Source organism: Lipophrys pholis (assembly GCF_963383615.2).
Source record: "Lipophrys pholis genome assembly, chromosome: 8".
Classification (NCBI taxonomy): Eukaryota; Metazoa; Chordata; class Actinopteri; order Blenniiformes; family Blenniidae; genus Lipophrys; species Lipophrys pholis.
Window position 1 is genome coordinate 14,007,345 of NC_137630.1, and position 26,801 is coordinate 14,034,145.

The 26,801-nt window shown below is 44.7% G+C and overlaps 1 protein-coding gene across 2 annotated transcripts; it reads left to right on the forward strand.

The window, feature by feature from the left end:
• The first annotated feature begins 249 nt into the window (after positions 1-249).
• Positions 250-25,356, forward strand: epha2b (eph receptor A2 b). 2 transcript variants are annotated; one of them, XM_080470556.1, is made up of 17 exons: positions 250-420; positions 1,114-1,193; positions 2,758-3,406; positions 14,189-14,344; positions 14,826-15,185; positions 15,416-15,546; positions 16,443-16,614; positions 16,704-16,803; positions 17,492-17,547; positions 17,648-17,773; positions 18,465-18,662; positions 18,757-18,818; positions 19,784-19,993; positions 20,094-20,243; positions 20,356-20,549; positions 21,743-21,898; positions 23,332-25,356. In XM_080470556.1, the coding sequence occupies exons 1-17, from the start codon at positions 336-338 to the stop codon at positions 23,438-23,440; spliced, it is 2,994 nt and encodes a 997-aa protein (XP_080326682.1). In that variant the 5' UTR covers positions 250-335; the 3' UTR covers positions 23,441-25,356. The 2 variants fall into 2 exon arrangements, with proteins under 2 accessions (XP_080326682.1, XP_080326683.1); XM_080470557.1 differs by having other exon boundaries at positions 18,465-18,650.
• The last annotated feature ends 1,445 nt before the right edge of the window (positions 25,357-26,801 follow it).

Consider the following 26,801-nt stretch of genomic DNA (forward strand, 5'->3'; position numbering starts at 1 on the left):
TATTGAGTTTATACGCAGAGTTGTACCTGTCATGTGACGCTTGTAAATGTAACTTTTCTTTGTGAGTAAAAAGGGAAAAAGTGCGCGCGCGCACACGCACGCACGCGCGCACGCACACACACACACGCACACACACACACACACACACACACACACACACACACACACACACACACACACACACACACACACACACACACACACACACACACATTCCAGCGGGCGGAGCCGTGACGCGCTGGGCCGTTTGTGAATGAGCTGCTGGAGCTGCGCTCTCACCTCAGAGTCCCGGACGAGCCCAGGAGCAGGACGCACAGGCACGAAAAGTTTCCCAAATGGAGTTCTTTGGTGGAATCAGACCTTTATTGTTTTCCTACGTACTGATCAACGGCATATTTATCACTCTGCAAACCAAAGAAGGTGAGTTTGAAGGCGGTTTCCTCCACGAGCTGCTCACTTGAACAACTTTGTGAATCTCCTTGAGAGGAAGCACGCGTGCCATGCGGGGAATCTTCTTGAAGGAACTTTTAAAACCAGGAAACCTTTTTTCCTCCCGCATGTGACAGCGGCTAAAAACTCCAACTGTAACTGAAACACTGACAATGTAACTTTCCCTTTCTGTTAGTTATTTCTTTTAATATTTAAAGTGACCATTGAAGTTGAATATTTGTCTATTCTTCTCAACTTTGAACAACAGCAGGTGAATTCTGCTGGGAGTGAATTTTGTTCATCAAACTTTATTTATTTTATTTTATTTTTTTAATTACTTATTGAAGTTTTTTCCTCTTTGAATGTGTCCAAAAACATATAGGGAGTTTCCTTTATACCCACTGTTTAACATTCCTGCAAGTCAAGAGTATTGCAGCTTGCTGACCTGTGACAAATGAATAACCCATGAGTCTGCTCTAACACAAATGTTGAACTTTTGCCTAACAGATATGTGTTTTTCTTGTTAAGTTGAATTAAGAACACTGAAATTATTTTATTTTTTTTAATTGCTGACAAACAGAAGTCACGTTATTTCTTCAATTTCCATGTTAAAATAAATATTTCCATTTGAGTTTAAGGTCTATTCCATCCTTGTTTACTAATTTTCTTCTTGTGTCTCTACAGAGGTGCTTTTGGACATGAGGGCAACAGGAGGTGAACTGGGCTGGTTGACATTGCCTTTAGACCAGGGAGACAAGCCCGGGGTGAGTATCCCTCTGGCTTCTTTTCCAGCTCCCACGTTTCCGATCGGAATTTGCCTTTAGGATAAATCAGCAGAGAGAAATAGTGCAGGAAGGGCCCTCCTGAGCCAGGAGCCTCCGGTGCAAAAATATTTGACCATTTGACTTGTGTGGTTGGATGATGTGTGAGTGTGTCTGTGTGTACTTGTCGGGTTTCTATCAAATCTGGCACTTGGATATGAGAGGCAGTCGTGGGATTCTATCGGGAGTTGCTTCCAGAGCATGTCTGGGCTTCACCAAAGCTCCTGCAGACAGAATAGCTGCGAGCTCTGAACTGGGAATACTTGTGGCTTTTTGTGGTTTCAGGGCTTCAACTCCAGAATTGTATGTTGGAGAGCAATTAACTTTTAAAGTTTGCAGCTAGTGGTATGGCTTTTTTTTTTTTTTTCACAGAGAGAAGGGGTTTCAGGATGCAAACGTTCAGTCAGAGCTACCTTCGGGGGGGGGGGGGGGGGGGGGGGAATGTTGACATTTAGCAATGGGCTTAGAATGCAGTATTGCAGCCAAATGTTGTGGTTATCTCTTTGCCAGTATGCTGGAGACATGTGTGCCCCCCTCCCAAATGTGGTTTTAAAGTAATTGACCGGTCAGGCTCATGCAGATGCACTGTAAATGGCCTCATTTCATGTGCTGATGACTCAAAGGCATGTGCAGGCGTGCTGTTAAAGGTGGCTCACCCTGCTATCTCAAAGAGATTTCACTGCTTTAAACTATCCAGCTGACACTTTGGTTTCACTTTTTTCCAGTAATAGGTCTCAGGTGTTGCTCTTTTTCAAAGTTTGTTGGAAACATTGTAAATTGCACATTTTCTCATGTAACTACCCCTTTTTATGATGATTAATATTTTAACTTTTAAATACTCCATTATTAAAGGGAAAAAAAAAAGAAGCTCACCAGCTGTTTAATGGGAGTGTTGGTTCTGGTGTTGCATATCACGTTTAGCCATACACTAAGCCAACAAAGCACATTCCTTTAATTAATAGCATGGCGGCTACATGCAGAGAGCAAACCACAGCCCCTGCCCCCGTGGGGGCCAGTAGTTTCTTGGGAGCCAAGGTTAAGTTAAAACATGCTGTCACTTTCAGACATGTTTGTGGCAGCATTTAGTATGCATGCAGCAACAGCAGTGTTACTCGGAGAGGATGCCAGCGGCAACAACAGGCTTTGAGGGACTGAATTGGAAATAATTTGGTATCTCTGCAATGTCAGAAATGCATTCTTAGGCAAAGATTCTTGTGGTTTGTATTGTTGTGTGGCGAAGTCTCATAAACTGGTGTTCTCCATGTACTAGAAATATGTTATTGCTCTGAAGGGCAGTGAAAATGTTCAACAGGACTAATTAGCAATGTGTTGAGCCATGGGATCCCCTGCCACACACACTCTTTATGTCCGGGTTCTGATCTCAGTGGCCAAGCCTTCATGTGAAGTGCAAGGTGCCGCCTTTTACTGTGCAGTCCTGACGGGCGTTGGGACTCTGTGTGTAAGTGTTTCCATCTCTAAAGTTTTGAATTGTGTGTTTCTGTTCCAGTGGGAGGTTGTACAGAGGACTCTGAACGGCTCCCAGTTCTATGCCTACTCCGTCTGCAACGTTGGGGAACTTGAGCAAGACAACTGGCTCCGCACCACTTTCATCCAGCGGCTTCCGTCAGCGTCGCGGGTTTTTGTGGAGCTCCAGTTTATTGTTCGTGACTGCGACTCATTTGATGGAGCCTCGAGGCCGTGCAAGGAGTCCTTCAACCTTTTCACATCCGAGTCAGACGCAGACGTGGGCACGACCTTCCGCAAGGGCCAGTTCAAGAAAGTAGCCACAATAGCCCCAGATGAGATCACCAACAAAAATGATATGCGCATCAACACCAAGACAAAAGTGGTGGAGAACCTGTCCCGGAAAGGTTTCTACTTGGCCTTTCAAGATATCGGAGCCTGTGTTGCTCTGCTGTCCGTTAGAGTGTACTACAAAACATGCCCAGCCACAGTGAAGAGCCTTGCACTGTTTCCTGAGACCGTGGCTGGAGGTGAGAACCAGGCGCTCCGAGAAGTGAAGGGGGTGTGTGTGGAAAATGCCCTCAGTGAAGAGGTGCCTCGTATCTACTGCACTGTGGATGGAGAGTGGGTGGTACCCGTAGGACAGTGCCAGTGCAAACCCGGCTATGAAGAAGTTGACGACACATGCCAAGGTAAGGCTTATTCCACTGAATGCTGATTGCACTGCTGAGTAGTACTCAAAAGTATTTTTTACCCTTAAGCACACTATCCTGGGATGAAAACTAGAATTCAGTTCCAGTGAGCATGTTGAAGGAAGCATTTAGAATTATGTACAATTTACCTTTTTTTTTTTTTTTTTTAATTGCTGTATGTCGTTAAACAGAACTGTGTGGTAGACTGCATTTATTCATCTGGGGTGTTATTATCATTGTTCAGAAGAATTCTCCCCCTGGCTGACACTGCTCTCCTGCAATGGAAGGAATGCTTAGACCTTTTTGTACATGTCTTGGCATCATCCCAGACCTTGAACCAATACCTACACTAATAGGAAATGTGCTTTCTTGTTTAAGTTATGATTCTAGGATTCCTAGTTCTATCTCTGTCTGCGAAAAAAAAATTGCTCTACGGTTTGTGTAATCAAGTCTGAAAGTTAGACATGGAGAAAAACCTTCAGTTTGAAAGTTATCAGAGCTTTCTGATTGTAGTTGTACCTGCTGGCTTCAAAACCTGAATAATCGTGTTCACTCGTGACATTTGATGTCATTTGCTTTAATGCATACCTTGCTCAAGCACTGCATATTTCACAACGTTACAGTGCGTTGCGTCAGGTGATTTCCTGCTCTTTTATTATAATCTCTTCTCTTATCTTGGTGCCAGTGCGCTATATAGTCTGACCATAACCCTGGCCTTTGACTTTTAAGTTGTGGTGCGTTCGCGTTTCAAGTCCTGCGAACAAGGCCTTTATTGTTGTGAGAAGGCCTGTGAAAGAGACTGAAAGTGATCAAAGAAAGCGAGAGGCTACTGTAATGTGATGGATTAGCATCTTTAAGGCTGATGTGGAGGAAAGGGGAGGAGGCTCGAGGGAGCTCCTGAGCCTCGCTGACTTTGTACATCGCAGGCATCACAGGGACCGGAGGCCCTCCTCCTGGGAACGGGCATGTCGACCGCATGTTCCCTTGTCTCTCCCCGCATCCATATCCTGCTCCTTCCCCTCCTCGGTTTGAACAGATTTCCACCTGAGCCTTGGCTTTGGGTTGTGTGCGAATGCAGCAGCAGTGTGTGTGAACGTGCGTGGGCCTGTCGGGATTTGCTCCATGACAAAACACCTGAAGACGCTCGTCGGCCCCGAGTGCTGTTCCTCATTTATACTCCTTTTTTTGGGGTTTTACCTACAAAACATGTATGTCCTGAAACACAAACGTCTGAATGTGTCCAGTCACTCATGCCTTTGCAGAGGGTTTTAAATACACATGAAGACTGATCACAGTAGATTTGCTTTCCCACTTAGTTTCCGTCCCATTGGCAACACAGCGATAAAAGTGATGAAGTTTTCTGTCAGTATGTCGTTTCTCGCTGCAGGAAAGTGCCAGGTAAGGAGATTAGGGAGGAGGAGAATCAGGAAGGAATGAGAGAAGATTCATAGAGAGGAGAGAGAGAGGTTGTGTTTAGAGGAGGGGTGTGATTTGTAAAACAGAAAGAGGTGAGGAGTGGAATGTAAAGGTAGCAGAACAATGAATCGCTGTGTTTTCACGGCAAGGCCAGTGGAGCCCACCTCCTCCACCTTCCACCTCCTCTCTCCTCTCCCAGTTGGTGCATTCCTGATCAGTTTGCTGAGGAGGAGCCTCCCAACATTACTCCAGACCTGTGGAATTCCCAGGAGGGGAAAAGCACAGCTCCGGGTCGAGCCCTCACATAAAAATGGCTAAACAAAGAACCCCCCCCAAAATACTAAGTCAAATGAGAGGTCTGAGATGAACGAGAGCAGTTTTAGATGAAGGTGGAAATGAATCACAGGGTTGCCGTGTGCGGCCAAGATGAATGGTTCCAACGGATTTAAGCGGAATATAGTACAGACACGCAGTTAATCATTCTCCGTACTTCTTTCCTGCATGGAGTGCTGCTCGAGGAGAAACCACAAAACTTCAATTGTGGTGCTCTGTTTTTTTTTTTGTTTTTTTTTAAACTTAGGTTGAGCGTTTCCAAGTTTTGTGATGTGTTCACTCAGTTTTATGACTCCTCGACCCCACAGGACCTGTTAAAGCAGTAGTATTTGTGACTTCATCTGGGTTTCGTCTCTTGTCTCTTCATCAGCACTCACCGTGGCAGTATTTTCAGCTTAGGGATCACTCGTCTGTCAAACTGTTTCTTCTCCCCCTGTTTCTTCAACCTCTGTTGAGGTTTCTGTATGTGCCGTGCACTTCTCTTCTCCCGGTGGCCGTTGGCGCTGGCGGTGACTCACTGAATTGGTCAAACAAACTCCTAAAAGATAAAACGAAGCCCACCGGGCTGTTTAGAAAAGCAAATGCAAAAGCATTTATGAAGTGGCTGTAAATCATATCAGCCGGCAGTAGCGAGGCCCAAAATGGGCTTTTGTTTTTAGTGAAAGCATTTCAGATTCCTGTGAAGGACAATTATGTTGGCTCTCAAAATATAACATTAATCATATGGTGGATTTAACAGAATAAAAGCTGCTTTCAGGATTTATACACAATCGGTTTCATCAGAAGATTGACGAGGGGCAGTTCTATTTTCCTAATTCCTACATGTTTTATGGACTTTGAATTAAATGCTACTCTGAACCATAAATACTACATAATGGAAGCCTCCTTTGAGTATGTGTTTCTACTTGGCATCCGCTTTATGTCGGGGTGTTACGCAAAATAAAGCCCTATTTAAAATTTTGGCAAAACTATTTTCACAATTAACCAAGTGGCTTTTAACCCCAACAATTTCCATTAGTGACTCATGGCTGCACACTTTTCTTCTGCTGCCGATCACACCTTTTCTTACCCATAATCCTTCCTGGCACAACATACTGGCCTTCCCACACGTCACCCCCTCAAAGGGGCTGCCAACTGTCGCGGGCAGTCGTCGGGTTTGTGCCGAGCCGTCCCCCTTGCACACCTCTTCAGCCTCTCTAAAGCCTCGACAAACAGAGCCTAATCCTGCATCATGATTTGCACAAAGCTCCGAGAGAGGGGGAAAAAAAAAAGGGACGCGTGATGCAGAGCGTTTGGACTGCTGAGGGCAGTTTCTGGTCGCTGTCTTGGAGAAAATGGCGTCTTAACGGAACAACTGTCCACTGTGTTCCAGTAAAGTTATTACGCGTCTCGCCAAAGAGGTTCCAGTAAACTATTTTCACTCTCCCCCTCTTTCCTTCTCTGTCCCCGTCTCCAAACTCATCCTCAGCTGATGCAACAAACAGTTGGTGACTAAGATGTAGTGTGACTGCACACTGTGGTGAGTGATTGGTAAGGGTAGTAATTGACTTGGGTGTGTTTGGTCTTCTTTAAGTGAAGTAACTACTGGTTCTGCTGCCTATTCTGCCTTTGTAAAGTCTTTTTTTTGCCGTCTTCCACCTCTTCTCCCACATCCTCTTGGTCTCTGAGGAGTCTCTATTTTAGCCTCAATTTTCCGCCTCTCATGCAGTATTTATTTGATACTGTCTTATCTGAACACATTGTTCTCATTGTCGTTTTACAGTGCTCCATGCAATTTGCCTCAGAGGCGTATTCTGTCGCACAAAGCTGGCCCAACTATAACAAACACACAGACAAACAAAAAGTTTTCCCTTCGTGTGTCGTGTCCACGTTGTCCATGAAATCAGAGGCCGACTGTTATTATTGGCTTGTGTGCAGGTCATGAATATGACACAGATGGAGTTTAAACATCCCCTTTCACACGGCCCTGATGGGACCATGTAGACTGTGTACAGATCTTGTCTCCTAACTGGTAAATACATTTCTCCACAAGTGACTCGTAAAGATAAATAGAGGTCGAAAATCTGCAATTTGCTGGAGTGGTACACAAAAATCATGGCTTCTTTTCATATGGTGGTGAAAGCATAAACACTTGGTGAACGTCAAATGTAAACATTAAGAATCAGTATTTGTTGTTTTTAAAATTCATTTGTTTATGGGAGGTAGGAATAAACCGTCCGATCAAATAATTAATTGCAAATGAATTGTCTTTTAAATCTGGTTGTAACTGGAGCGTACTGGTTATTTCTTAAACGCTCTATATCTCTTATAAGCAAGGTCTTGTGCAATCTGAGCTTATCTGATTGCAAATGCACAAAGACGTGTACATGGCGCCGCTCTTCCAGATCTGAGGGATTTCTTTTGGTTGAATTTAAGGTGGAACTCACATAATGGAATCATCTCACCCCGTCAGGATAATCCCCACATTGAAATTTTCCGCTCTATCGAATGCTCTTCACTACGGGTCCTTGTAGCTGGGTTGAAAAGAAAACAAAAAGCTGTTGGGTCACAATTTGATTGGACAATGCTGCTCGTTTGGATGCAAAAGCTAGGATGTAAGTTCCTGTTTTTTTGGGGGTTTTTTTCTTTTCTTTCTTGGCTCTTGAAGGCTGCTGTGATTACTTTCAATTTGTGGAGTTGTCTGATCTCGTGCCAAAATAACGTCTGCCTAACGGGCTGAAGATGAGGGAGTTGGTTGGGGAGGATAATGGGTGGTGGTGGTGGGGGGACTCGGGAAGGTGCTTTAAAGTGGCGTTGTGCACCATCTTGTCGGGCAGTATCTGGAGCGAACAGTACGCTGGCAGTGATTGCAAATGAGATGACAGGAAATGTGACAGAGAGGAGATTTGATGGGACTTACGACTTTTCAGTATGCATTGCAGTACAATGTGCTCTCGTGGCTTTTCACGGGTGAGCTGTGTGATGGCTGATAATTGCACTTTGTCAGAATAGAAAAACCCAAAACAAACTGTAATGACTGATGGTGAACCTTTCTGATATTTCTGATCTCTACACAAAGTTGCTGTTGATTTTAGACTCAGCAACTAACCGACATTAATGCTTTTGGATTGTGGGTGAAAATCGAAGGGCCCTGAGAAAATCGCAGAGGTACGGCGAGAACATGTAAACAGAACACTGAGAAGCAATGACATGCAATCAACACAATTTTAATTTTTGTTTCTTCGAAAGCATCAGAAACCTGATCTTGCCAGGTGTTCATGTTTTGGCAGTGATCAGCTTGTGGTGTAATTGAGGGGAAATATTGGCTTGAATATTAAAAAGCAAAAAAAAAAAAATCACTGAAGAAAACATTCTGTAGACTTGAAGTAATGTGTCAGTGTTTGTGTGTTCATCTCTTCAAATGGCACCTTTCTACTATTATTACACAGGCTCGTTTTCAGATCTTTTTTAATTAGTGCGCTGATTGCCTTGTTTATGCTGAATTGAACCAATTCATTGTGGCTGAAGTCCCCTAATTTATTTTTTAATATTTGCATTCGGTTACCTAAAAAAAACCCTGGCCCTCAGCTGTACTTATTCTCTTTGTGTCATGGTGGTATGGAAGCTGGGATAGATTTCCTTTTGGTGACATTCCTGAAGCCTGCAGGCTGTGGGCATGCCTGTGTGTGTGTTGTGGCCGGCAGTGTGAAGCACATTGTATTGTCCTGCTGGTGTGTGAGGTCAGCACTTTCCTCTCTCCCTGTGTCAGTCCAATCCCCACCACCCCACCCCACACTCGCAGCGAAACACAACTTGCTTCCCACCCACCCACCAGCCCGTCGCTGCTAACAGGACGAGCGGAAGCCGGAGGTCACCTAATCCCTCTGTGACTCCCCGTCCCATTGGCTCAGGGCTTTCCATTGTCGTTGAGTACGTAGCGGCCTTGCTCAGCCGCTTTCCATTTTGTTGTCCTGCCTGATAAGTCATTTTATTTATTGGTGCATTTGGTCCCCGTTTAGCCATTTCCTCCGACGAGGAAGCAGACAGCCTGTTGGCTTGGAGTCATGGTGTAAGATGGTGTTGGGTTTGTCACCTGGGTGTCGGGATGTGACGGGGAAACTTCAAAACATGGAACATGTTGCTGAATCCTGCTGAAGCTGCGTCTGATCATGTCAGACAGGAATGGTGTCTTTAAAACTTTTAGAACTGGTCAGACATGTTTTTATACCTCTCTGGCTCCAGTTGTCACTGCCTGTGTTCCTCCCCCTATCAGTGAGTGTGAGCGAGCAGAGGGAGCGAGAGGGGACAGGGGGATCAGGGAATTTATTGTGTTTGTTAACAACCCCAGATGAAAGCCCGAGTGCAATTGTAAAACAGATGTAATACCCTTACAGCTGCTCTATTGGTCAGCTAATCCTTTTGACTAATGCTACCCCACCTCCACTCACATGCACACACTTCCATCAGCTCCTACACCTTTAGTGCCCTCTGCCCTGCCCTCCCCTTCAATACCTCAGTGACCCCTGAGCTCATGTTACCCGCTCACCTCCCCCATCACAGACCCCCATTGTTCCACCACAAGCCAGGTTTCACAAAATGCTAATGACACGTTGTCAGCCTCCATACAAACAAAATGACATGACATATTGCAATTACAGGTCTGACCCACTCTGGCGTGGAGAGAGGGAGGGAAACGGGGCCTGTAATCAATGAGGGTGCAGAAAAAGTAAGGACTCGCTTACCTCCAGATGTATCGGAGGAGCTGTCCTGATAAAGATCTAAGGGTGTATTTATTTCTCCAGTGGATTTCCAACATGTTTTTGTGTGTGCTGCCCATACTTCTGAATTTAACCTTTCTCCCTCTTCCTCCTCCTCATTGCTTGAGCATGTGTTTGTTTTACTTGGCCGCTGACTCCCTGTAAGCCATGCACAGTTTAACTCACAACTGCCCTTAGGCAGACATGACCTTTCTGCCTTTTAAAAGCCCCAGTGCCGGACTCAATTGTGAGGCCCCCTCCCCATTACCCCTCCAGTCTTGTGGGGCAATTTCTGCTGTCAAGCCACCATGTTACCCATTCATCCATCTATCCGACCGTGCATTCATCACTGTCGCCATCTCATCCATCTTAACTTCAGCTGACAAACCATGGGGGCCCCTCGGAGGCTTCCACTCCCGACCCACTCGGGCTCCCAGAATGTAACAGGCCCCCGCACTCGCTCTCAATAAACAAACACAGAGCCACTCAAGGCGCTCGGGGCCTCTCAAATGACAAACAATCCTTTGCTTTGTAGCATGGAGAAGGAGGGAAAATGGCCGGTCTGCGTTTGTCGAATGTTTCAACTCCGAAAAGGCTGAGAGTCATTTGTTTGAGATCATTCATCTCGGGAGCCCCCCCATGGGTAAAGTGCCCCATGTTCATGTTGGGTCAACACATTTTGGCTTCCTATTTGGTTATTATTCTGTCTCAAGACCCCGTTAGCTTCTAACTGGTTCTTCTCTTGGTCACGCTCCTCTGTACTTTCATGCTTTGATTGGCTGCCTTCGGAAGGAAGGCTGCGTCAGCCTCATGCTTCCGGCTTCCTGTTGTGTCCAGAAACAATCCTCAGTCCCCCTGACTCCGACTTCTCCATGGAACCAGGAAGCTTCCTTTTACCGGACCTTTCTCTCATATCGAGGAATCTTCCAGTTGAAGGCTCAGCGGAGAGTCATCTAGTTCCAACCGTCATGAACTGTTTTCATTCCCTGAATTTTGTTCTTACTTAGGAAATGACTTCCGGATACACCAAATCTGCTTTATTGGATGAAGAAAAATCCAAAATTTGAAGGCGCACTGTTTTGAGTGTAATACCCCTCAAACACTTTTTAGAATGAAGAGTTGTGGTGTTGTGTGAAAAAACCTGGGAGATGACACCAGTGAGAATCTGTAAGACCAACACTTTAAATAGTTAGGAAAGAAATACCTTATTTCGTAGTTGGTTTTAGGATTACTGAGAAACCAAAAATCTTTACATTTACAAAACATTAGCGGTGCTATAGATGCCAAGTTAGCAGAAGAGCAATCGGTAACCGTAATGGTAAATTAAACTTGTGTAATCTCAAACAACACACCCTGATGGCTGAACCATCAAAGAACAAGCCGCTGAACTACTTCATCCAAGAGTAGATATAATTTTTAACATGTTCAGTGGACTTAGAAATAAAATTTAAATTAATTTATTTTTATCACATTACCAAAATAATCCTATCATTTTAATCACCAAAAACACAAAAATAACTTTTTATGTTATTTCTTTTAAAGCTCCCAGAACTTGAAATGAATGTTTTCGGTTGTTTCCCATGTAATTTGTTGACTTTTCTGTCTTAGTAGAAGTGGCCAAGAAAAGGGAAAAAAAAAAAATCAGACTTACATAAGAGAAGAAAATGAAAATGAAATTAGAAGAAACATCAATGAAAATTGAAGAAAGAATGTGTTGTTTCCTGCATGAAGCCTATAACATGTGTTAAACATACACAAACTCATACCCTCTCATAAGCGGGGCTCCAACTGGAGCTGCGCTGAAGGCGTTGTGCTTCAGGCCTCCTGTTGGGTGGTGTGCACTGGAATGCATCTTGATTATAGAGGCAACTCGCAGTGTAAGACCATCATCTCCACAAGCCTGACCACGATGCAGTGCAGCCGGCACTGTAGCGCCAAAAAGAGGCTAGTCCGCCTCTATTCAGTTGCCATGTGGCATTTCGGCTATTCCCATCTGCAGTGCCTCTGTGTGTGTGTGTGTGTATGTTTTTTCTTTTAACACTTGAATGGCATGGCATTCTCCTTGCCTGCTGGTCAGTGGTGAATAGCAATGTTAATGGGTTAGCTGGGAGCCTTTTTAGTGACGACTGGGAGGAGAGAAAGAAGGGGAGCAAGGAATTTGGGGATTACGAGGAGGAGAGGTAGGGGTATGAATCAGGGTTTTGGGCAGCAGCTGTTACCCCTTCTCAATGCAAGGGTTTGCCCCCCCCCCCCATCTTCAGTCCTCAGCAGGATACAGTATTCCCCCATTTCTTTCTCAGACCTTCTGTTCTTTTGCCACCTCTCCTCTGCCCTGCCGCTCGCCGCCGCCTCATTTACGTTAATGAGTAGCAGTAGTTAGTGAAACAGCTGGCCAGGACAGAGGAGATGCTCTCCTGAGGGGAGGATTAAGCAACGTGGAAACCTATTGGACATAGTTATGAATTCCTGTCCTGCTGTGTGTTTTTGTTTCCCTCAATGTTGTCCTGCTGCTCAGTTAACACACACCTCATCGCAGCAGCTCAGTGTCCAGACTTGGTCAACCGCATCGGTTGAATAAAGCCAAGCGGAGCTGAAGTGAGACTCGTGGTCAAGCGACTAAATCCCCCTTGATATGACTTAAATGGAGCTGTAGCCGTGAGCTCTCCATCCTGTGTGTGGCCACTTTCATCTTCCAGATGAACTTCACTCATGTTCATTTTGGGGGGGACTTTTCTGAGTTTTCGTGTTATCAATGTGCATTTCTGGGTTTGGGGTTTTTTCCCACAGTCCAAAAACATTCATTTGAGGTTAATTTCCCATAAGTGTGAATCTGTGTTTGTCTCTCTGGCTTGGCGACTTTTCCAGGGTGTAGCCTACTCTTGGATTGCCTTAAACCCTAAAATGGAAAAAGAAAAAAAAAAAAAAAAAAAAAGATGGAGGGATTACTCTTTATCTTCAGTTGTCATTGGGCCTGAATTTTCTCTCTTATTTTAGCTGTCAATGGTTAATGACATCTGTCAGTAGCTATTTAAACACTGTGGGCAAACAACTTGCAGGAAAGGATGTGTGTGTGTGTGTGCGCGTGAATATGTGTGTGCTTGTGTGTCTGAATTGACTCAGCAGAGGGACATGAACAGGTGACAGGCAGTGTACATAATCCCTCCTCTGATGTCAGACTTACCCATGTGTCCACGGGTGTGCTTTGAATACATGTATGTGTGTTTTGTGCATGCACATGGGTGTCGGTGTGTGTGTGTGTGTGTGTGTGTGTGTGTGTGTGTGTGTGTGTGTGTGTGTGTGTGTGTGTGTGTGTGTGTGTGTGTGTGTGTGTGTGTGTGTGTGTGTGTGTGTGTGTGTGTGTGTGTGTGTGTGTGTGTGTGTGTGTGTGTGTGTGTGTGTGTGTGTGTGTGTGTGTGTGTGTGTGTGTGTGTGTGTGTGTGTGTGTGTGTGTGTGTGTGTGAGAACAAACGAGCGTGCGATGGTGTGAGGACATGAGCAGCAGCCGTTGGAATGCTCTTGGAGGGTTGAAGGGGGAGCCGTCTCATTTTCACTCTCCTTTATGGGGCGCCCTCTCCAAAATTTCACACCGTATTAAGTTCGTATTTCACCACCGCTACGCACAGCTGGACTCTCTACCTGCGTTCCTTTATTCTGAGTTGTATGTGTGAAATCAGGCGTCATCTTATCTTGACGATACAGTTTCAAAGGTCTGCATGTAGGTCTCCAAAAGGAAAAATATATTCAACTGTTTGTGCAAAAGGATGCGGGTTTGAGAAGTTTCTTGGCTCTTTGCAGAATTTTATTGTCTTTATTTCTTTCATATCCAAGTGCTGAAAACTGACTTGCCCTAGTGGAATGTGGGATAACTGGTTGTGTTTGTTGAGAGAAAGACGGTAAGAAAGCAGCAGCGGCAGCAGAGGGGGGTTGGTGGTTAAAAAGTAAAGAGCAGGAGTGCCGGCAAGGCAGGGACTCTGCGTTTTTGTAGCAGGGCTGGGTTGGTTCATGTGAGCAGCCTCTTAGTTGGAGCCAGCAGAGTTTTAATGAGCAGAGTCAACACTTTGCAGAGTCTATGCTTTCCCTCTTGTATCTCTATCACTCAACCAAATGTGACCTTTAACCTTAACGCAGTAGCATGTCCACTTAATGCTGCTACGTTTCCAGAAAGGTCGAACGTTCGCAGCCTTGCTGGTTTTTTCAGAGAGGCTTGAATGATCTGGAGAAACTGCCTTTGCTGTGTGTCATTTAGGATGCTGCCTTAGGTTAGACTGCTCATGCAAATATCTTTTTGTGTTTGCAGAATGTCAACCGGGTTTCTTCAAAGCCGCAGCATCTCCTGGCAAGTGTGAGTCGTGTCCCACAAACACCCAGGGCCTGGAAGCTGGGGCTTCGTTCTGTCCCTGCATGGACGGCTTCTACCGGGCCCCAACGGACCCCATGACAGGTCCCTGCTCAGGTGAGATTTGTGCCTTCATAATATTTGACTATGTCAGGTGTGGAATTACTTTCCTAATATTTATTCTGTGAAAGCTGTGAAAGGGAGCTGCAGGATAACCTTCCTCAGTTTGAGCCCGGGGTTCTTGGCAGGTCTGTGTGGAGTTTGCATGAGTTCCTTGCGGGTGCTTGGGTTTTCTCTCACAGTCCAAAAACATGCATTTGAGGTTGATCAGCAACCCTAAATTGCTCATTGATGTTAATGCGAGTGTGATTGGTTGGAGAAAGTGGTGTAAAACATGGTTGGATGGAAGAGACAGATGCGCATGAGTGTTTCCTTGCAGACAACATTATTGCGTGGACTTGTGTGTTTATTTCTCATGCAGGAAATGCTATGAATCTGTTGCAGATTTGGCGACCGACTTCTCTGAGATTTTCTGTCACACCAAAATCAGGCGTCTTGTGATTTTTAATCATTCCCTTTTCAAATCTCACTTCATCAGGCCTCCCCACAGCCCCTCAAGATCTTGCGGCCACCACCACCCAGCTCTCTGCCGGAAAGCTCCTCCTGTCCTGGAGACCGCCGGACGATACCGGGGGTCGAAGTGACATCACCTACAGTGTCAAATGCCACCGGTGCGAGGGCATTGTGTGCCAGACCTGCGGTGAGAAAATCCGCTACGAGCCAGCCAGCATGGGCCTGACTCTTACAAGGGTGATGGTGAGTGAGCTCGACGCTCACCTCAACTACACCTTCGTCGTGGAGGCGCACAGCGGCGTGTCGGAGTTTGCTGTTCAGGCATCGCCACGAGCTCACAAGCCACCATCCACCAGTGCTCTGACTACATCTCTGCACCACACAGGTGAGTGGCGCTGATACGGAGGCGGTGTTATGATAGTATCTGTTCTCTAGTAATGACAGATGTTATCTGTGAGCTAGTGACAGCTCTGCAAGTTGAATCGTGCTGCAGGCGAGAGATGAACTGCGACATTTTTGCCCGAGTGTGGAAACATTTCTCACTTTTTTTTTCTTTTTTCTAATAGCTTGTCGCATCACGGAAATACTGAAGTATTCTCTGCATTGCATCCTCAGATCCCCCCAAAATCACCTCGATGAGACTGGTTGAAAAGAGCCCCACCAGCTTGTCCCTGTCCTGGGACGTATCTCCTCGGCCACGTCTCCAAGCCCGCCCAACCCGCTATGAGCTGACCTACCGGAAGAAGGTGGGTCAATCGTCTTTGTGAAATCAAGAAAATTCTAAGTGAATTTATAATCTTAGATTGACTTTATTTTAACAGCTGCTTGATGAATTATTTACTCATCCATGGGTTTGTTGACATCTTAGCGGTCGCGAAAACTCCCAAAGTTTCCCGACACATTGTGTCACAAGGTCCCGTTTGGACACTCGATCTTGCGAGATCTCACTTCGCACGGGAAAAAAAGTCGACGATCATTTTCACAACATTTAAGACCATTCTCGTGGCTTGAATACTCTTTCTTAGAGAAACTCTGGCTTTTTTTCCGGGCTGAATCGGTCAAATATTGACATATTTGCTTGAGCTGCCGCAATGCCATCCTTGATTTCCCAGAAACCCATGCAGCAGGTTTCCAAAGATGATATCAGTTAGCAAAACACAAACAGTTTGACTGGTAAAACTTCCGTTTTTTTTGTAAATGTATTGACTTTGGTGTGATCGATTTAGGCAACTGCGGGTTGGAAATCGTTGGAAATGAGTGGTAATGGTCTTGTAACTTTAAAGCACATTAGAACCTTGCTTTTGAAATGTGCTATAAGTAAAAGTTCTTCTTATTATTATTATTTGCCAGTATGGAATTTGTTATTATGAAAATTAATTTGCGACACATGCAATTTAAATAAATTGCCCAGATATACTTCACTCAGATCATCATTCCTCATCTTTAAACAGAAACATGAGTCAGGATATTGGGCCTCATGTGTGTTTAACTGGTGTGTTTTACTCGTTTTTCGTGTTTGTTTCCGACTTTCAAGTCGTTATTTATTTTTTCAGTATTTCTCTCAAACTGAGCTGTGCACTGTCGCAGTATGAATGAACACTTTTAGCTGTATTTGACTAATCTTCCTTCTCTGCCCCGTCAGGATGATAACCTGGATGTGACCACCTACACTGTGCTCATACTTGAGAAGAGTTCTGTGCAGATTACTGAACTGGCCCCTGGTACAGCCTATCTGTTCAGGGTGCAGGCCCTCGGCTCTGATGGCGGCCCTGGGGGCTCCAGTATAGAGGAACAGTACGAGACCTTGTCTGAAGGTACGTGAGCTCACTCATTTTTGTGAAAATTTCTCTTTCTTTGTTGGGGGATCTCGATTTCTCTCATGGGTTTGTTTTTCTTCTCCCAGGACACCTTTCTCATAACAACACAGCAGTGATCTTCGGTGCAGCAGTTGGAGGAGCAGTCATGTTGTTTATCGTGGTTGTCGTCCTGTTCCTGCACAGACGGTCAGTAAGCGGCCCTGCTCTGCTGCCCTCCCCGTGTTTCTGTGCTGTTAATCGGTCAGAATACACCCCGCTTCGCTGGCTTCCTCTGTCATTCTTCTGCCTTTCCTTTATGGGGCCTCCAGATGGCCTTTGCATTCACTCTGTCCTCACCTCTCCCTGTCTCTCTTCCTTTCGCCAACTTTCTCTTTATCTGGATCTGTGTCCCAGCACCCACGAGGGAGGAATTTGTGTTGAATGTGCCTTGTCATTGCTCAATGGTTATATTCTAGTGAGTGTTGGGGCCTTTGAAAGAAAATTAGCCCAGAGTGGCACATTGTCGGCGATAAGAGGCGCTTGGTTCTTTCTCTACCAGGCTGCAGGCACTTTGTAAAGATGACCTGTGCCTGTACTGTAGCAGATTGAGCCCCCTCCTTTCCACCGCCCTCCGGCTTGCTTGTCTGTCTTTCAGTCTTTAAATCAGCACTGCAAACACAGTCTATCGTCAGCCTTTATCAAAGCACCGCTTCTTTCTGAATGGACATGTTGCACCAGTGTTGAGATCCTTTGAAAAGCCTGAGAACATCCAGGAAAATGGCTACAACGGTTCCTATGTGCTATTGAGCTTAAAGCAGGCGAATGATATAGCGACACAAGTCCATTCACTCTTTCAAAGTGGGATATTAATTTGCAGTTTCGTGTTGTTATTCAGGAAGAGAAACTCTCACACCAGACAAGGAGCAGAGGACACCTACTTCTCTAGCCCAGGTAGGGAAAAAAAAAAATCACTAATCTGTCTGTCTCGCTTTGTTCGGGGTGTTTTCATCACTTGTTGACACTCGTTTTTTTTCCCTTTGTTGACTCACAGAGCAATTGAAGCCCCTGAAGACATACGTGGACCCACACACGTATGAGGACCCCAACGTAGCCGTCTTGAAGTTTGCCACTGAAATCCAGCCCAGCCACATAACCAAACAAAAAGTCATCGGAGCTGGTGAGTGACGGAACCCGCTGAGACAATCCACTGTGAGGATTAACATCGAGATGTTGAAAGATTTTTCCAATCCTCAAATTTGCTGTTTATACTGTCCTGTTTCCACAGCTTAGCAGGCTGCCTGACAGTGGTTACTTTAGTGAGATTAACATCTATCTGGCTGAGTTCTCACACAACAAGTTGAGACACTTTTTGTTGTGTGGCAACTCTTGGCTGCGGGACCTTTGTGTTTTGGCTCGTGCTGACATGATCTATTACGCAAAGAAAAAGCGTTGCAGTTTATCATAAAAGGTACCTGAACACCTTCCCAGGCACCGTCTCGATTTTTTTCATCGGTGTTACGTTGATTCAAGTGCGATCACCTTTACCCTTTGAACCGAGGGTCTTTATCAACCCCTGAGTTCCCACGACCATGCGTACCCCCCTTATTGCCCCATGTGACAGCTGATTCCCATGCTCCTGCACCACAGGCCATCTCACCAATTACACAACGCAGCTTCTCGCACATCACAGAGCCAGGACACACCTCTATGAGGGCGCCGCAGGCAAAACAGCCGCAGAGACTTCCTTATTATCAGTGTGTTCTTCAGCCAACCCCTGCGGCTACAAACTAAAAACAACTTTATCAAAAGCCTGTTCGTTTGATACGTTTTGCAAACTCAGCCATTTCCGTGATGTTGCTTCCCTGCAGGAGAGTTTGGCGAGGTGTACCGCGGTATTATGAAGGCCCCTGGGAGGAAGGAGGTGGCCGTGGCTATCAAGACGCTGAAGCCCGGCTACTTGGAGAAACAGAGGCAGGACTTTTTGAGCGAGGCCTCCATCATGGGGCAGTTCACCCACCAGAACATCATCCGTCTCGAGGGGGTTGTCACCAAATGTAAGGATTTCTGTGAGTTTGACTCGCCCATTTTAAAGAAATTCTCAGTATCTTTATGTTTCGAGGTCATTTTGGGTGACTAATTTGTTGTTTGTGTTGTTTTCAGTTAAACATCCAATGATCGTAACCGAGTACATGGAAAATGGAGCACTGGATCGATATCTAAAAGTAAGTCAAACTCGGCTCAAGTCTTCTGTTTGCCGACAAACAACAAATCATTTGGAGAAAAGCCTGATACACATTTAATCCCACAAGCAATCTCATGATCTCAGGTTCTGCCCCTGTTAAATATATAATCAAAACTAAATGTGACAGTTTGGTTTTTTTTGTTCTCAAAAACTGTTTTGTTCATTGGCGGGGCATTGATACCACGAGGTGCCACAAAGCGATGATGCTATTGCTCAACTAAAACTAGATTTTAAGTCATCGGCAGTTAACTTGTTAAGGTTGGGCACAGGGAGGTGGCTTACTTTGATTTTGTCAAAACTTTAGGTGAAGCTGAAGTTCTTTGCTGTTTGCAGCTTTCCCAGTCGCTCCTCTGAGTTTAGTAAACACCTGAGGCAAGATTCATGTGACTTTCCAAAGCATGTCAAGACAAATTCATGCACGTGGCAGCAGTCGCTTCGCTTCTTTGGCTTAAGTATGATTCCAACATGTGGACAGAATTAGAAGAGGAGATCATATTGTGTATTTTCTTCACTTCAGACTAAACTTCAACATTGTCACAGTTTTGCTGCAGCCTGTTTTCTCTACAGAAAAGCCTTCATTTTCCTTTTCTACTTGGCAAATCTGCCCTCATATTAGCAATGCCCCAAAGTACAAGTGCTCTAACAGAGAATGCAAGATGGCACTCTGGTTGCTTTTCTCCTATTACACAAATCCCAAAACATGCCTATGATTATGAGATTTAGCGCAACCCCAATGAACCCTGTGCTCTTTCTTGCAGATTATCTACTCTTAAATGCTGAACTTTGGATCCTCCCAAATGCTATTAGTTTTAGATATTTCATCTTTAGGTAGATTAGAACCCTGTTTTGTTTAAATAGTGTATTTTTATACTTGTGTGTGAGTGTGAAGAACAAGCCCTTGATGGCTCTTGATCACAAAACTGGAACATGTCTTTCTCCTTCCAGGACCACGATGGCGAGTTTTCTTCTTTCCAGCTGGTGGGCATGCTGCGTGGCATCGCTGCAGGCATGAAATACCTCTCCGACATGAACTATGTGCACCGCGACCTAGCAGCTCGCAACATCCTGGTCAACAACACCCTGGAGTGTAAAGTGTCCGACTTTGGCCTGTCCCGGGTGCTGGAGGACGATCCTGAGGGGACATACACCACAAGTGTGAGTAGTTCTTTTTTGGTTCCTGAAGGCTTTAAATGGTGAGATTCACCTCTTGAGGAGCAGGAGGGGTTACATATCTGTCTCCGTTGTCACTGAACAGGGAGGTAAGATTCCCATCCGATGGACGGCTCCTGAGGCAATAGCGTACAGAAAATTCACCTCAGCCAGTGATGTGTGGAGTTTTGGCATCGTCATGTGGGAGGTCATGGCTTTTGGTGAAAGACCTTACTGGGACATGAGCAACCATGAGGTAAGACCTTGTTTTTTTTCTTTAGAGGCATTTGAACGTTAACCTAAATCCAGACATCCCCACTAATTTGATGGGAACCATTCAGATTAGTCACTTGATAATCCACTTGCAGGTGATGAAAGCCATCAATGAGGCGTTCAGGCTGCCCGCCCCTATGGACTGTCCTTCAGCAGTCTACCAGCTGATGCTGCAGTGCTGGCTTCAGGACCGCTCCAAAAGGCCGCGATTCGGAGACATCGTCAGCCTGCTGGACAAGCTGCTGCGAAGCCCAGACTCCCTGAAGACCATAGCAGACTTTGACCCACGGTAAGGTTTATTTACATACCACTCGAAGAGCTCATAATGCATGTTTTTCCAGTGCTGACCCTACAGTAGCTGTCACCAGCAGCAGCAGCCATTCCCCGAAACAACCTCATAAACCAGCAAAGTTAATGTACATGCTGTTTTTATTTAGACTGACTGCTGTTCTCTCTGTTCGGGCTCCTTTCCTTTCCTTTCCCTTCTGGTTGATTTTATCTGCTTATGTGGCATAAAACCCAGATAGTAGGCACTCAAAGTCACATGGTCACTTCTCAGAAGGGGAACTTCCAAAAACGACAAAGAGAAACAAGGAGCAGTAATTTTTTAATGGCAAACATATTCTGCCTTGCAATCGGAGAAGTAGACTTCAACCCAAGCAAGGCGCACAAAAGCGAAGGATTGTGGCTTCACCACTTTAATATGCGACTGTAACATGTCTAAAGACTTGTCATGAGAAAACTCCCAAATAAAGAAAGAAAATAGTGCAGTGTTGGCAGTCAAAATAAACTTATTAGACCTCTGGAATGAAAACCTAACCATGTAAAATCAATATTTACGGCCACCATGTAAACAAAAGTAGTTTTCTTCAGGAAATTTGCGACTTGCCCTCAATAAATTCAACTTTTTAAGAATGATTGGTTGTATTTATTTGCTTCTTTGCCTTCCTATGAGAGTTAATAGTTGAGACAGAAAGGACAAACAACGGAAGAACGTCTGTGGTAACTTGGGCTTCTCTCCCTCTACTCAAAAAAGTTGCCTCTAATGTTTTGAGATTTCACTCTGATTCTCATGGTGGACTTGGCTGGCTGACTACAGTTTGGCTTCAAAACAGTTCTGCAATCAGCTTCCCCCTTTAAATCTAATTTATAAAAAATGCACAACGATGAGGGTCAAATGAGAGCAAACATTCAAAGCTTTAGGAAGACCTACAGTGTGAGAACTCAGCCACTAAAGCTCTGTGTATGTGTGTGTGTGATTCCTTGCATGAATGCATAAACTCCCTTTTGTGAGCGAGCATTAAAAGCCGAAAGGACAAAAGGCTGTCTTGCTCGGATCTTAATCGGCTCTCGCCCCGACTCCTCCAACTGGTTTTTATCACCAACTAGTTTCCTGCGCAGTAATTACAGTCCTCGGTCCTCTGCCTTTGTTGTGGGAAAGCCTGCTGATCATTATCACTTGGATCTGCTTTCCTCCGCCAGCGTATCCATCCGCTTGCCCAGCACCAGTGGCTCGGATGGTTCCCCCTTCAGGTCGGTGTCCGAGTGGCTGGAGTCCATCAAGATGAGCCAGTACAGCGAGAACTTCACCTGCGCTGGGATCGTCAGCATGGACCAGGTCCTGCAGATGAAGAACGAGTGAGTGGGGCGTGGCTTCAGCTCAATAAAACATTATTTACTTCATCCGGCTTGATGTTCTTGGCAAAGAATATGCACATTTTGTAGTCAAATTGTACCATAAATTTTACTGCATGAGGATGTTTTCCCTGCCAAAATGTAGCCTGCGATGGTCGTTCCTCTGGTAGTTTATGTATTTGTGTTTCTATAAATGTTACTATTTAACAGCCTTCAGAAGAGTTTGCACACATAATCTCTGACCTCAGGAACAAGTTGAGAAATGTTTGAGACGGAAAATGTAATGGGAGGAAGGGGAGCAGGAGTGGGCTCATTTGTGGCAGGCTGGCGGTGGCTTTTTGGTTGCTGCAGCTCTTATTCTTCTCTGCCGCCTCTTTATTCTTCCTCTCATCCCTCCCTGCACCCACTCACTCGCGCTGCCCCAGGCAGCACTTTGGCCTGCGCCCCGAAAACCACCACTCCTGCCAGTTTGGGGCAAAGGCCCTTTGTGGCTTCTCGTACATTAAAGGAGCGCCGGAGGAGGAGGAGGAGGAGGAGGAGGAGGAGGAGAGAATAGTCTGTGGAGCAGGAGCAACTCGAGGGGATTAAGGAGCTGAAATAGATGGATGCGATTCAAAGCTTTATTTGGATTTCAAGAAAGATTGAAGAGGTGAGGTCAGAATGTACCCCCTGACCTTATCGCGAGGTAGTTTAAAGCTATTAGGTCCTCCCAGATGTGCGTGTGAGCACTAAAGGGACAATTTAATGAAATGAACCTCGGCCTTTTGGGGGGGAAAAGCTTCAGTGAAGCACATAATATATGATTGCTTAGGGGCAATAATGAGGGCCAGAGTACTCTCTAACCACATGACCAGCTAAAGCAGAGCCACGTCTGCCAGGGTACACGTATGTCAGTCAGCGTTCATCTTCAGAAGATGGGCAGACTGAAATGCCTAGACGAGCCCTTTTGAAGTGTTTGTCATCCAGCATGGTGTGATTTCATGGCCCCATGTTTCCATCTCGGGGCATCTGGTAGCACTCTGGGCAAACCAGCAGTTATTTACGACGCAGCTTCTGCTCGCCAGATGAGTGATTCATGGTCAATGGGGAGAATCCTCGTTAAGCAATTAAGGCTGTAATTAAGGCTTTGACGTTGGACTGGTGTGCAGTGGGGCTTTCTGCAGGTTTGCGCCATGTGCTTGTGAGGGAGCGAAGCCCCGCTCTTTTTAAAGTCCCGAGATTAATTGAAACGCTGGCAGATTTCAAGCTTGGAAGGCTCCCCACCTGAACTGCAGCCCGACTGGTTCCAGCCAGAAAGGCTTGGGCTCAAGGCTCCGTCACCCCGGATGAGTCAGAGATTACTGCAAGGAGAGGCAGGAGGGATGTGTGTGAAAAGAGTTGGAATGGGGCCAAAGTGCCGCTCGTCTTTTACACGCCGTCATGTTTCTCGTTCACAGGGACATTAAGAACATCGGGGTGAGGCTGCCCGGCCATTTGAAAAGAATTGCCTACAGCATCTTGGGTTTGAAGGACCAGACCAGCACCCTGAGCGTGTTTGCGGTGTGATCTTCGCAATGAAGAGGAGTGTAACTTGGACACCGAAGCATGCAGCCCTTTTTGGATTTGAAGCTGAGCTGGAGCGATGCCGCAGGGACAGCTCTGGAACAAACGGAACCGAGAGAACTGTGCCAACTCTTCTGTCCGACCGAATCGGACTGCCTCACTGTACATTTTTGATTTCCTCATCTTATCCGCAGGGAATGGAGCAAATACACAACAATAGATGTATCAAGTAGACTCTGTATAGTAAAATATCTGTTTTGTGTTACTCGTGTCATCTGTACGGATACACTTTATTGCTCGTGCATTTAGATTTTTATTTTCCATTCCTATATTTGAAAAAAAAAAAAAAGAAGAAGAAGAAAAAAAACACTTCATTAATCAGTCCAGTGCTGGGAAAAGCTTCAGCTTCACGAAGTTGCACCCTAACAAACAATAGGAAGCACAGTGAGCGGGATAACATGGGAGAAGTGGAATTCAGCTTGTGGTTGCCGCTGATGTCACTGAATCTCTCTCTAATTGGCACTTTGCTCCATTTCCCGGTAGAAATGAGAACGGAGCGCCAAGAGGGCGGCCGGAGTGAGCTTGAGCTGGCCCGAAGGGACGGGTGTCGCTCGGGTGCGTCAACACAGATGGAGCAGGTGTTGTTACGGCCTCCTGCCGGCCCTGTGTAGAAATTAAGCTATAATCCTTCTAAGTGGTGTTCATAATGAAATAGAGAGGACATGTATAAGGTACTCGGCGTGTACAGAGTCACATTTCTTTCCTTGATTGTATTTGGGTGGTTACCAAAAACATTTGGGGATGAGAACTTATGATGTAGCACTTGAATCAAGAATCACATGGTCTTGATTTTCTTTTTCGCGATTGCAAAACAAAAGGGGGCATTTACACTCAAAATCTTGAACTGTTTTTCTCTTTCTAATGACTTTCATTCAGACTGCAATACTTCTGTTTGTAGGGTTCCGGCAATGAAGAGGGAAGTTTAAAAAAACAAAACAAAACAAAAAAAGCTACATCCCAGTGGAGAAGAAAATGAATTTATAAAAAGAATTTATTGATGAGCTGTTGTGATCGAGATGATTTCATGCTAAATAATAATTTGATTAGTGCTTTCAATCAGCTTTGTGAAATCTTTACAAACATCCACTCACAACTGTGCTGGTTTGAGTAACACGTTGACAGGATGAAGCTAAACACTTTGACTCTTTGCAGACGTTTAAATACATTAAAAAAAAGGGCCTCTTTGTGGATTATTAGTGAGAATTCACCTCCGTGTGTGTAGATGAGGCGGCTCTCCTCTGTACTGAGTAGCGTGTAGTGGACAGTCCCCCCCCCCCCGATGCTCTTAATTGATGACTGCAAATCATTGTGTTACTGATGAGTACTTGTGTACACCTTCTTTTACTTGAATTTTTACTGTATTCTCAAATGTGTCTGATTATTTTGTAGCAGATAGATCCATCTTTGGAAAAAGGGATTTTTCTTTCGTTTATTTTTGTTATTACTCTGGTTTATTGGTTAAAGTTAGTTTTTGTACATTTCGTAATTTTTCATCATTATACTATAATGCCAAAACTGTTTATTTTTCTAATTTCTCTCATCACTGTCCAACGCTACGGCTCCTACTTTAGCTCTTTTTAAAAAAACAAAAAAGGAAAAAAAAGATCCTTCATCTGAGAAAACTTCCCTCCTCTGCCAAATCCTTCCTTTTTTTGACTGTTGTTTTATACTGTATTTAATGGTCTATTTATTTTTTAACTTTTATTTATTTATCCTGAAAAACAAAAACAAAACACTGAGCTGGGTTTATAATTGGAGTTTACTCTCTCGTCCTTGTGTCTTTTCTAATGTCCCTCTTTATTCCTGAACTACTCTTATCTGAGATTGCCTTCATTGCATATGTGGAGCAATAAAGTCTTAAAATGAGTTCTGCACAGCTTGTTCTATGACCGACTCTCAACACACCGGAGGAATACCATGAGGTAAAAGTTTCGCTTCTGGCATCTTTCAAATGCAGACTGTCGTGCGATTCAACTTGGATTTACTCTCGCCTGAGAAAACCGATTTCCTGGATGACTCCCTGAAGCTTGCCGTTGTGTTTGAGGTCAAAGAAATCATCACAGCCCTCACACTGGAGTACAAGGACGACGTTTTTTTGAAAAAAGATAATTTTATTTATACTCTGCCATGTCGCATTAATGTTCAATCATGAGTTTCTCCAGAAAGGGGCTTGTACCTTCAGCACAAACAAAAACAACATTTTATTATACAAACATGATTTGAAGTCTAAATAAGTCATTTAATTAGCCTAAACCAACTGAAAGAATCCTTTGAATTCGTCGTGGGTTGGAGTCATGGTTTGGCCTTTCTGCATGGAGTTTGCATGTTCTCCATGTTCAAAAACTTGATGTGAATCAGTTGATTTGTGTTCATTTTGTCATTCTAAATACATATGGTATGGACTCTTTTTTTTTTTTTTTTTTTTTTTTTTTTTTAACAACAGGTAGATTCAGAAAATGTTTTTGTTTTTTTTAACCTTGCTGACACGTTTCGGCTGCGACTGCAGCCTTCCTCAGAGCGTCATCTGACACGTGATGACGTGTCGGTCTTTACCAGGTGACCAGCCTGACAGATCTGTCAGACTCTGTCTGGCCGGCTACGCCTCCCGCCGTCCGGTGGTCTCTGGAGGATGCAGCCGAAACATGTCAGCGAGGTAAAAAAATAACTTTTCCTGCATCTACCTGTTGTTAATAAAAGAGTCGATAACATATGGATGTGAAACAAACTGGAGAAAGTCATATGGATGGTTACGAACCTCAAAACAGTCGTACTAATTATTCTCAGAGTGAGTACATGGTTGCTAAGCGATTAGACCTTTATACACAACAGTTCAACAGCTCAATTGGAAGAATCTGATTGAATCTGAGTCTTTCATGAGGGACATGTTAAATGTATTTCTCCACCTCACTACTGTTGTTAATCTCACTGGTATCAATGACGGCTTCTTCTGACGAACATTAATGACAAACAGTAGTGTAGAAATTGATATGTTGTGGTTTCGTGGTCACGCTGAGGGGAAACAAATTGCACTAAAACAAAAGGTTGCCGTAAAAGTAATATGATTCTTGAGGCCTTGCTGAGTATGAGCACTTTATATTCAGTACATCTCTCCCTCTGCTCAATTATTCAATTATTCAAGGCCCCTCGTGGTTGCATTGTAAACATTTACAAAGCTTACAGCAGTTCAAACTTTACCTGGCCCTCGTTTTTATGAGGGGAAAAAGTTTTTTAACTGAAGAGAAGCAGGTAGAAATCAGACATGGGACGACCTGTATACCACTGAGAACTTTAAGTTTTTCAACAC

What these genes read in the sequence shown, in the direction of transcription:
- epha2b (XM_080470556.1), top strand. Translation starts at nt 336, where the DNA reads ATGGAGTTCTTTGGTGGAATCAGACCTTTATTGTTTTCCTACGTACTG. An exon ending in AGCTGACCTACCGGAAGAAG is followed by an intron (nt 15,547 to 16,442) that starts GTGGGTCAATCG and finishes CTGCCCCGTCAG; the next exon opens with GATGATAACCTGGATGTGAC. An exon ending in GTCCTGTTCCTGCACAGACG is followed by an intron (nt 16,804 to 17,491) that starts GTCAGTAAGCGG and finishes GTTGTTATTCAG; the next exon opens with GAAGAGAAACTCTCACACCA.